The sequence below is a fragment of the Carassius auratus genome, chromosome 26 (assembly GCF_003368295.1).
Source record: "Carassius auratus strain Wakin chromosome 26, ASM336829v1, whole genome shotgun sequence".
NCBI lineage: Eukaryota > Metazoa > Chordata > Actinopteri > Cypriniformes > Cyprinidae > Carassius > Carassius auratus.
Window position 1 is genome coordinate 14,523,503 of NC_039268.1, and position 11,770 is coordinate 14,535,272.

At 34.6% G+C, this 11,770-nt stretch overlaps 2 protein-coding genes across 4 annotated transcripts; both read right to left on the bottom strand.

Moving 5' to 3' along the window:
* cenpk (centromere protein K) lies at nt 1-6,887 on the bottom strand. 3 transcript variants are annotated; one of them, XM_026204382.1, is made up of 10 exons: nt 6,784-6,887; nt 6,389-6,511; nt 4,218-4,274; nt 4,023-4,086; nt 3,828-3,874; nt 3,655-3,737; nt 2,500-2,595; nt 754-889; nt 596-649; nt 1-411 (listed from the first exon to the last, which is right to left on the bottom strand). In XM_026204382.1, the coding sequence occupies exons 1-10, from the start codon at nt 6,784-6,786 to the stop codon at nt 250-252; spliced, it is 825 nt and encodes a 274-aa protein (XP_026060167.1). In that variant the 5' UTR covers nt 6,787-6,887; the 3' UTR covers nt 1-249. The 3 variants fall into 3 exon arrangements, with proteins under 3 accessions (XP_026060167.1, XP_026060169.1, XP_026060168.1); XM_026204384.1 differs by having other exon boundaries at nt 3-411; nt 6,624-6,873; XM_026204383.1 differs by having other exon boundaries at nt 4-411; nt 6,684-6,873.
* Nucleotides 6,888-9,783: 2,896 nt separating this feature from the next.
* On the bottom strand, nt 9,784-11,561 carry lbx1b (ladybird homeobox 1b). Its single transcript, XM_026204956.1, has 2 exons — nt 11,106-11,561; nt 9,784-10,685 (listed from the first exon to the last, which is right to left on the bottom strand). The coding sequence occupies exons 1-2, from the start codon at nt 11,416-11,418 to the stop codon at nt 10,210-10,212; spliced, it is 789 nt and encodes a 262-aa protein (XP_026060741.1). The 5' UTR covers nt 11,419-11,561; the 3' UTR covers nt 9,784-10,209.
* Between the last annotated feature and the right edge of the window lie 209 nt (nt 11,562-11,770).

An 11,770-nucleotide genomic window follows, 5' to 3' on the forward strand; every position in this document is an offset into this window, starting at 1 on the left:
GTTGCTTTATTGAAGTCATCACTTAAAAAAAAAAATCAAGTTTTTGAAGCCTGTACATGTACAAACATGTATAAAGATTAAACAAACACTTTAGAAGACAGACATGCATTCTTAGTTGTGGAGTCATAACTCAAAAATACATACATTTGCAATGAAATACCAGAATGGCCAAGTTTCATATAAAAATTTAGCAAATTTGAAAGAACAAACAGACATTTGATATTTAACTGTAGACAAACAAAACCATCTTTAGATTCCAAAGAAATTTTCCAGACGGATTTTATTGCAATCTTCTGGATGTCGTGTTGCAATACCGTTACGAAGAAGCATTTCTGTGTATGGTGGCCAGAAAGTGTCATCAGTAATCACATAAGGGTCATGGGGAGTTTCTAATGTTTTATTGGTCAATCTCTGCAATGAAAGACAAATGTGCATGATTAAATGTCTTTATAAATAGGTTTAGTAAAAAAAAAAAAGCACTTTGTGTCAGGAAACTCACTTATTTTCCACTCAATTATTTGCATTTTCTTCCATATAAGATGATTAAACACAAAGTAACAGAGATATTTTATTGTGATGGGTATCTTGAACATACCTCGATAATCTCACTCAGTGAAATCAGGTTCATCTCTGCATCATATGCAGCAGCCTGAAAAATCCAAATCCAATATTCATAAGGAACAACCCACCCAAAAAAAAAAGTCTAAATCCAATATTCTCTGATCTAATTCTGAGGGTGAAGGAGGCACCTACTCTTTTTTTCTTTGTGCCGTTTCCTTGGGGATCAGGAAGTGGGAAGTGCTCGGCTAACATGTCGCTCAGCATTTCCATGAGACTGCTGTGATAGTCCTTCAGATTGTTAATTTTTCTCTTCATATCTTGCAAAACGCTGCAAAACAAAAATAAAATGTGGAAAAACAGCATTGGGTTAAAACTGTACTACACACTACATTTCAAAAGTTTTAAATAATAATAAAAATGTATTACAATTTAAAAAATATTTATTGCCATGCATTTAGTGCTTATTTATTATATGTGCTCAATTATTAATAATGGAGATTATTATAAATGTTGAAAAGAGTTTTGTGATGCATATTTTTCAGGATTATCTGATGAATAGAAAATGCAAATGAACAGCATTTATTTTAATTGGAAATCTTTTGTAAGAATTTCGATTATTGATCAATTTAATGCATCCTTTTTAAATCTATCCCACAGTTTCTAGAAAAAAATATCAAGAGATGAGCTTGTGTTCAATTCTAACATGATGTTACACCAGGCTTGACATCACAAACACCAAACAGAAAGTGCCATTAATTCTTAAATTCATTAGCCGTGATTCCACTTTCGGACCAGTGCGAGCCAGTGCTTTAAACGGGCCGGGCAGAGCTAATAGCCTCTTGCCAGTAGCACCGAGGCCAAAAAAGCGCTGTGTTTCCACTGTCGGGCCAGAAGCTCCGCTGCACTTCACTAAAACCTGCCCTTTACACACATCTCAGGAACAACGTCACGCAACCCCAATCATTTCACCAACAAAGAGAAGTTATCAGAAAACAAATAAGAAATAAGCCACGGGAATTAGCATGATCACAAAACGAACATGATAAAAGCGGCTGCTTGTTTGCATGCTTTGTTCAATATTTAAATCCAAAAGCATGATGATTTACTATAATAAGTGCATTGATAATGAATAAAAATTCATGGTGAATTAATTTGTCAAAATTGAAAATGTCTAACAGAAATAAAGCGTTATGAACATAGCCTGCTTTTTCAGTTGAGCCTGTTTGTTTATTTGAAGACACAATACATCACATTTAGAAATAATGACCATTTCTATATTTTTATAGAAGCTCCCGAACAAAATCATTATTATTTTATTTTTATGACATAGGCAACATGGAGCTAAACTCTCAAGACGAGACTTATGACAGATAAAATGTTACTAAATAAATACACGATTGTTCCAAATCAGATCAAGTTATTTCAAATACTTGCTGCTGACTGAAAGTGAGTTTTGAGCTCAACTTATCTTAAGTTTTTAATGCTGGTGTTATAGCTGTTAGCTTTATGAAATGATCCGCGGTGCTGCCTCTCTCCAGACGCGGAGAAACTTCCCCTTTGTTCATAACCACTTCTCTAGCCCCAGCTGGCCTCCTTTGGCCCAAGGTTTTTGTCGGGCCAAAAAACCCTGGCTATTGGCCCCAAGGAAGCCGCGACGAGGCATGATCAAGCCCCGGAAGTTACAGTAGAAACGCGACTGGCCCTGGCACGCACTAGCACACCCGCCTTTGGCCTGACTGTGGAAACGCGGCTACTGTAACCAAATTAATGAACATTCCTAAATACAATTTTCTTTCTGTATTTCACAGATAAAAATGTACAGGTTTGGAATGGCATGATGATGAGTACATAAATGATGAAGAATTTAAAATGCTTTGGGTTAACATCCTTTTAAGCAGATATAAAAACAGATATTAACCCTGGCATAAAACTAACAACCTGTGCTCCGATTTCTCATTTTCAAGTTGCAATCTGGTGATTTTCTCACACACTGCATTCAAGGCTTCTTTCTTCTCTGCTTGCCATGTCTGCTCCCTGAAAAACATTTTCACAATGATCACATGTAGTTTACACATGTAGTTTATATTATACCTTTTATTTTTTTATACCTGAATTTTTGTGTGTGTGTGTGTGTGTGTGTGATATAAATCATGTTTCAATAAGAAAACTTTAATTTAAGCATAACATCTTATGAGTTATTATCATTAGGACAATTAGGACATTCAAAGGGTTAATCGATGTGTGTTTCAAAGAAAAAGATCTATATTCAAAATGTAATAATCACTTTAATGTACCCTGCACCAACAGTTGTACAAAGCAGCAGCTCTGGGAGGATGACATATGAGGTCAACTTTTGCGCATGTGCTGGTGAGTCTCATGAAAACCAACGTTTGTTAACAGAAGCTAAGGAAGCAAAGTAGCCTGCAAGCAAAGGCTTATATAGCTTGGCTATATAGAAATATATATATAGAAATCCTCCAACATTATTCTTTACAAAACTGCGTTTTGTATTTCTAATTAGTGACCGTTGCTTTGTTTTGATCTCTCCCCTGTGCTTCTGCGTTCGTCACTTCTGAGAGCCGCATGCACAAAGCCAACCTCCGTACGTCAACCGCCATCATCCATTCGATACAGGAGGCCTTTGTTCACCCCCTCGAGTGAATAGGCACTTTTGATTTAACTTTTGGACTGATGCACTGCAACACCTGCTGAGTGCCATTAAACAGCTTGAAAGATCAAAGACAATTTATACTCCGAATGGATTCATCTAACAGAAGGAAGTCATATACACCTAGGATGACTTGAGGGTGACTCATTTATAGGCTAATTTTCATTTTTGGGAGAACTAACACTAAAGTAATTTTTATAATCGTGCCTTTACTAGACATTACTCTTGTCCATCTTGAGACAAAACAAAGGCACAGATATATTTTAAGATCACTCAGTGCAAGTTTCTTTCAGTTGAAACAGCTCAGACTTAGTCTGGGACTAGGTTTAAGCCTTGTCTGTGAAACCGGGGGTTAAAGTTCTAACAATAATACTATATCAATTATACCAAGAAAAGAAAAAAAAAAACATTTAAATGCATTGCACCTTTTCAGAATCTTTTTCTGGGCATCCAGCTTTGCTTGTGAGCACGATAGGACCATTTTAAGTTGATTGTTGAGTCTTTGCAACTGTGAGGAAAAATGATATGAAAACTTTTAACTGCATTTACATTTTGATACACACACTGCCTATTGAGTGTTATTAAAGTGACAACTTACTTCTTCTTTACCAACTGCTAATAAGACTTCAGGACTTGTTGTCAGCACTAGTAGGAGAAAAAAAACATAAGCTGTCTTCACAAACTATGCAAATAAAATATGTAATCTTGAATACTGAATAAAAACCTATTTTATTTTATCTTGCCCCTTTCATTAAAATTGAAATGGTACATAAAACAACAGATAATATCTTACATTTTGGCTCCATTTCTTGCCATTGCTCTAGCTCAGATGTGACTGCAATCAGGCGATTCACTGCCTGCCCACAAAAAAAATAACAAATAAAATAATTTGAGTAATTTGTGAATATTTTTGTATGAACTGAAAAGCAATGTTAATATGCACTGCTAATGTTACAAACTCAGAAGTAGTGAAAGGAGAAAGACAAACCTCATTTGATTGATCATCATTAGCCTCTGTATCTGTCAGAATGATCTCATTTTGAAGCTGAAAGATATAATAAGTGCTTACTGTATGTTGACATGGCAATGTAATAAAAATGCCCTGGGGGTAAGCAGATAAACAAAACTTTAATTTTTGGATGAACTATCCCTTTAAGCGAGGCCCCAGTCAAATTTTAATCAATGAGGTCTTTTTAAAAGATTTTTTATTTTTGTTAAAATATCTTCATTACCTAGAGATATGATTATACAAACATTTAACCAAAACACAACAGAACATCATTTTTATTAAATTATAATTGGAAATAAAATAGTATTACAATATAGTAATACAATCTTCAAGATACAGTACAACCTTCATATTTAGAAATACATGGTTAACATCTTCAATCCATATTTTATTATTACTATTTACACTAAGCGAAAACTGCATATTTTCTAAGCGATTTATGCTAAGTGCAAATAACCATATTCTATTTACACTATGTAAAAACAACAGTATTTTATATGCAATAAATGCAAACAGTAGTTAGATGCTATTTATACTTCGTTCACATAGTGGCAGATATCAACACTATTGTATTGTAATGCTTTATAAAACAATAACATATTGAATGAAAGTTATCATATTTATTAAAATTATTAAATGGATGCTGCCCTATTGGGACAATAAATCCATCACTACACCAATCCCTAACCCTGCCAATAAACCCCCTTGAGGCACTTTATTTTCCAATTTTCGAATGTTTCCTTTTTTTTTTCTTTTTTTTTTTTTTTTTATAAACACCTTTCCGATCTGATATGTGATGCGAAAAGGGAGAAGAATTAGTTCGGCAAAAGGCTGATTCGACCTTGAGTCGATCTAGTCAAAAGTTTCTAGTATTTTCAAATGATTACCTTGCAATTAATCGCATTCAAAATAAAAGTTTTTGTTTGCATACTATATGTGTGTGTTCTATATATATTTATTATGTCTATATAAATACACACACATACAGTATTTTGAAAAATGTACACGAATTTACATATTATATTTTTATATAATTTATATTATAATATATGACAAAAAACTTTTAGCAAGATAATATATATAAATATTTTTTTGGCTGAGATTAATCACGATTAATCATTTGACAGCACTAAAAGTTTCCACCTTGCACATTACGTCTTATGCCACTGTCCTTTTATTTAGTATTATGTCTTTTGTACTTATGTTTAAAATCAGTGAAAATAGCTTAGGCCAACAAGGAGGGCTTACTGTAGAAAGACGCTTAGTTAATATCAACATTTCTTATTATTTATAATGATCAGCACTCGGGGGCCCCTTTAAAAAATGCAGGGCCCCAAGCAATTGCCTACCTTGCCTGGCCTATTGCTATGCCTATGAATGTAAGGGTATTTAAAAAAAAAAAATGGCACAAACATGTAGCCTATCTTTCATTATATACAATGATCCCCCCAGATCATCAGCTTACAAAAATATTTTCTTTCAACATTTTGCTAATGCTCCCATTAAGTTTTTTTTAGGCAGAGGCTATTTGCACTAAGGGGAAATTAGTGACAGATTATATTTACACTATGTTAAAATAACAGGATTTTCTGCTATTATAACTACTTGATGCAAATGGTGTCAATTATCTCCACATCAATATTGTCTGCAAACAAGGCAAGCTATTGGCACTTAGTGTAAATATATATATATATATATATATATATATATATATATATATATATATATATATATATATATATATATATATATATATATATATTTTTTTTTTTTTTTTTTTCTGGTGATACACGATTGTTAAAGGAACATTTAATTTTAGCGTTTTGGAAACATTATAGGAATGTTACTTTTAAAATGCTCTGTGAACATTCTGACACCAGTAATAACATTCACAAATAAAATGTTAAAACATGTCATGATTTGGTTGATGTATAAATAACGTTTTTGCGCTAAGGTTTTGAGAACATTATTAAAGAGCAGATAACTTTGAGAACCTTGCCAGAAAACCAGCCAAGGGTCTGAGAACGGCCCGTTAGCTGGGTCTGCGCCCCTTTTGATTTACTTTATACTTTATATGATCTATGAAGAATTGTGCATTTTTATAACATAATTTGTGTGCTTCATCTGAAAACAAGCCCATGGCACGTTACCTTCTGTAGCAGACCAAACTGCTCCTCGCACTCCTCTAACAACACTGCTTTAGCAGCAGCCTCCGAAGACTGAGAGGACTGGGCTTCCTGATCCATTTCTCTCTGCTTTGATGGTGCTGGAGTCTACAGATGTGATAAAGCCAAACCAACAATAAGAGCCACAGAAGAGCAGAAACAGGTAAAAACTCCAGGCAGATATATACAAACTTGTATTGAAAAGATAAGTGTAACGTACAGAGGATTGACGCGTTAGCCGTGCAGCTAACGTTAGCTTTTTTAAATTACTAATACTAACCAGTTTATATGCGACAGTTTTGTAAAGTACAAAAGCTTACGTATATTTTGTGGCAATAACACAAAGTAAACCTAAATTATACTGTCACTATGCTATTTACCATCTATGGCTTTTCTTTTAACTGAACGCTACACCCGAATTTGGCACTAAACTGCGTATGCCAAACAAAAATACCGCCAGCAACAACGTCATGACGCAATGCTGACGTCACACGCTGTGGACGTTCAAGTGTTTTGTAACTGCGCTGCTTATGCGAAAATATAACGACTTTGTATGTTCCATTTAATCATACTTCTCGTTTGTCTCCATATTTGACAGAACTTAAATTAATATTTGCCGTTAATGTTAAACGAGGCGAGAATTATGTAATAATTAAAAACAATTATGTAAATATGACATGAGTGCATGAACAGAATTTTAAAACGACACAAAATAACTAATCAATATATGACTGTTATTATTATCTCTATTAAAGATCAGTGCACAAAATTCCTTTTACAATAATAATAAAACAAATATGCTGGTTTGAGGTAAGGGCGTTCCCCAATCTTTAATTGCAAAATAATCATTGTATCAAGAAAGCACACAAATAAGCAAAAGCTACCAACATGTTGTCCACAAGAGAGCAGCAGCAGAACAGAACTTGTGCTGAGAGAGCGAGCGATCAAAGAGCATGTTCTGTAACGATCTTGCCTAGAAGGCTGATAGTCTTAAACAACTTTAATATGTGATATTCTGGTTCGTTTTATTTTTCATTTATGATTCAATGTAGCATGAAAGAATGCAGCATAGAATATTCCAGTTATGGGCGTTTGGTGAACGTCATTTCACCAAGTAGCCTACAACATGTTCCTGGATCAAAATCCTTGCTGATCCTGGAACAACATCAGATTTGAGGAATAACTTTTCAAGAAATATATGTTTTAGGCTTAGATTGGTTAGGTACTTTACATGTTGATGATCAGCTATTCAAACTGATAGGAATAAATTATGGGTTGGGTTAGGTTTAGGGGTAGGGATTGGTTTAACTCACTATATGTTTACGAACAATTTCTAATGTGTTCTACTTATTTTATAACAAATAGGCCAGTCTACTTTATTATTATTATTATTTTTATTATTATTATTATTATTATTATTATTATAATGTCATGAACTTTTCATACAATTTAAATTATTTAAATTATTTTTCTTTAATAAGATTTGTGATGGAAATGACAATGATGAAAACTTTCTCTTTTTTTTAATTTTTGCCTTTTTTTATTTTGCCTTGTCACTGATGATAGAATTTATTTTATTTTATTTTTTCAAGTGCATACTTCAAGGATACACTATTTCTGGGATAATAATAATAATAATAATAATAATAATAATAATAATAATAATAATAATAATAATAATAATAATAATAATAATAATAACAGTTTAAAAAATAAGAAAATTTGTAATTTTTCAAACAATAAATATTCCAATGTTTTTATTTTTAACAAAAAAATAAAAATTTCCTAATGATGCTAAATCCTTAGCATTATAAATTCAATATAAATATTTTTTGTCCATTTAAAATGAAATTATAAAATTGTGACCATTAATATTTGCTTATAGGCACAAAACAGCTAGCCATATATTACCTTGCCTTTACACTTCATCTTCCTCTTTACAAAACAACTAACATGTCACTCCAGTTAGCGTTCAAAATGTTGGTCCACTGTTGTTCCTTTTCTACACGACACACATCTGCTACTGACAGCACACTCAATGCGTCTTGTTTTTTAATGCTTACACGCTCTTTAGCACATTATCCAGTTTTTGGCGTTATTAATCTCTTCAAAGTCGAATAGGCTTAAGGTAAGGAGGCAGAAGAATCAAACATTATATACAAAAGACCCCCTTTTTAGCAGAGCTAACATGAGGGGCCTGGTTTAAACGCTTAACGAGTGCCCTTCTGAACATGAAACTCCAACAAAATGCGGACGTATTCTTTAACTAAAAAGAACCCCCCACACAAGTCTAACAAATCATTTAAAATCACCAAAAGGTGGACTAAAGTCGGTGCCTCACAAAAAGAGTGAGTTTCATTGTAATTCATTGACTTGTTCAAAACGCCAAGAAGAAAAGCGCGGACATTCATGGGTGCAGATGCTTTCTCGAGGAGACTCCGATGTATGGCCTTTGTTCGCGCTGCGTTAAACTGTTTAAAAGAGGGTTAACGCAATCCATCAAATCGTCTGAAATTGTGTGAAAATTTCAGAAACCATATGGCCTCCAAACGTTCGCGTCTTTTTTATGTGGCTGGACACACTTGTTTCAGTATGGTGAACCGCAGGTGTCCAGCCGTGCGCCATTGTCGCTTGTCACATCAGGGTGGATGGCTCATTTGTCCTCAGCTTTCATGCTTTACGCTGGAAATTACAGCTTCACCCGTGAACAAAAAGGGTTATATAGCCCTGGAGAAACTGGACCAAAACTTGGTGGTTTTGTGTCTTTCTTCTCCGTTTTCTCCCCAGCGCCCCAGATTTGTGTTTCTCACATAAATTTCGCCCAGAATGGAAAACACACGTTGTCGGGTCAAAAGCCAAGTCACGCTATTGCAAAGTGAAAACGAGAGAGGATTATGCCAAAGGCTCTCTGTTTTAAAAAACAATAGCGTAAAAGGTGCAAGAATGTTTTTCTTCCTTCCTTCCTTTTTTTTTTTTTTTTTTGAGCAACGAGAACAAGGCAGATAGCAATTACAAAAAAGCATGAAGCTCTTGGCTGTCGAGCACAAGTTCGTTAGCTCTTTTGTCAATTAATGTTTACATGAAAGTTATCTAATATATGAAAAAAATCATATATTTTATATATATATATATATATATATATATATATATATATATATATATATATATATATATATATATATATATATATATATATATATATATATATATATAGCCTATATTGTTTTTTTTTTTTAATGGGGCTATGGGTAAAAATATAGTTCAAAAATTGATGCAGTAACCTTGCCTGTATTGCTAAATCACTAACAATTTAGGCAAAATAATAAACAAAACACACGGCATATAGCATCATCTTTGTAAAAGGTAAAAATGTTTTTATTTTCAAACGCAATACATTAAACGGCCCATTGGGTAGCTACTGGTACAATGGCCTAATTTTGGAAGGCACTACATTGCAGGTAGCCTAAACTGTACAAAAACTTTACAAAAAGCAGTCACTGTCGATTGTGTATAGACTACGCAATAAATACACATGTACAAATATTTTTTTTTTTATATTTAAGAGGTTGTATTGCTCTGTTTGTTGCCCTGATTCTTGAAATATTATCTTATTACACTCATAAAAGCCATTACATACAATATATTATATATAAAAACTTAAGCTGCTAGTCCACACTGAATAAATAATAGTTAGACTTGCATAGTCTTGCTATAAATTAAACTAATTCAGTTTCAGAAAACACTACATGTGCATGCGTCTTACAATATAAATGTACAAAAGTTAAAATCAATATGCAGTGGTTCGATCAGACATCGACGTCTATTTCCACGTCCTCGGAGTAGTCTTGACTTGTGTGGTCTGAGAGAGACGACATGGGGCACAGACATAATTTGTGCGCACTCTTGTACTCGTGACCCAGCCGTGGCGAGCACTCAGACCCAGGATGCCCCGTGGCTCCAACCGCACACCTCTCAAGATCGGCCAATTTAGCGATTTTATCCAGAGGCGCTATAGCTGTGGATCTGACCGACTCCACGTCCGCTTTCCTCTCCTCCAACTCACGCTTTAGTTTCGCACGTCGATTCTGGAACCAGGTTATGACCTGCGCATTTGTCAGCCCCAGCTGATGGGCAATTTCGTCTCTGTCTGCGGGTGACAAGTATTTCTGATGGAGAAATCTTTTTTCTAGTTCATATAACTGGTGATTAGTGAAGGCCGTCCTAGATTTTCGGCGCTTTTTGGGAATGTCCCTTTGACCAAATAGAGTCAACCCATCCCTTCCTGTGGATAAAAGAAAGTGATGCAAATTTAGGTGACATCGACAGTTTATGTCGTGATTAAAGTAGTACCAGAGAACAACTTACTAGACTATTATTAATAATAATAAATAACAATAGGCTAACTAAAAAAACGATTTACTTTATATAACAATTTTAACTTTAACAGTTTCATTTTTTGTATTGAAACGTGGATATGGCATGCCATAAAATATTAAAATATGTAAAATGAGTCAAGCTACGATCAAAAATAAAGTTAAATTAAACATTTAAATTAAATGTTCTTTATTAGCATCAATGGCTCCATAAAGAACCTTTCACATCCATTGATTCTTTCATTTAGGCAAATATTCTTTACAGTGGCAATGGTTTTTTTTCAATCTTAAACTTCATTTACATACCCTAAACAGTTTTTTTTTCTTACCTTCTGCTGCTTGGAGTACACCTAATTCGAGACCTTTGAACGTTTTGCTGGCCAGCTCGTGAAGAGCGCATAGAGGCGATGTTTGAGTGATGAGAGTCTGCCGTGATACAGTGATGCTCTTCCGGGGTCTCTCTGATGCTGGAAGCCGGTAAATCCTGACAGTTCGTTTGACAGTCGGTCTGCTGAGGATGTCTGCGATGCTGAAGGGGGTTAAGGCCTTGTCTGAACTCGCGGGTGGTTGAAGGTGGTCCAGAGGGTTCAGCCCATGGCTCTCCATAGCCTCACAGACTTTGACAACTTTGGTGGTCGTCATCCAAGCCGTTGCAAAGCTGCTTTGGTTATAACATGTGTGTACAAATTTAGCGAGACTTTTAATTACAGTAGCCTATATAATGTTGGTTTAAAAATCTACCGCTTTCTATCCCGTTTTCCAGAAGTCTTTGGCACACGAGTAATAGCCTATAGCTGTCCAGCAACAATGGGTTTCTCACATCACTAGCCAACAGCGAATGAACAGATATAGCAGCCCTTTACAGCTCTACAGTTCTGTTCAGGATTCTGGAGACTGAGGACTACTTAGTGCATGACGAAAGGCGGAGTCGTGTGAAGTGATGGAGGTGTTTGTTGTTTTCCTGCACAATAAACAAACAGTCCTGAACGACGGC

Bases quoted from the DNA above. Each gene is read 5' to 3' on its own strand.
- lbx1b (XM_026204956.1), bottom strand. From the start codon at position 11,418: ATGACGACCACCAAAGTTGTCAAAGTCTGTGAGGCTATGGAGAGCCAT. The intron at 10,686-11,105 runs GTAAGAAAAAAA...TTTTATCCACAG, and splicing joins TGTACTCCAAGCAGCAGAAG to GAAGGGATGGGTTGACTCTA.
- cenpk (XM_026204382.1), bottom strand. The intron at 3,875-4,022 runs GTAAGATATTAT...TTCTCCTACTAG, and splicing joins GCAAGAAATGGAGCCAAAAT to TGCTGACAACAAGTCCTGAA. The intron at 2,596-3,654 runs GTGCAATGCATT...AATGTTTTTCAG, and splicing joins CAGAAAAAGATTCTGAAAAG to GGAGCAGACATGGCAAGCAG.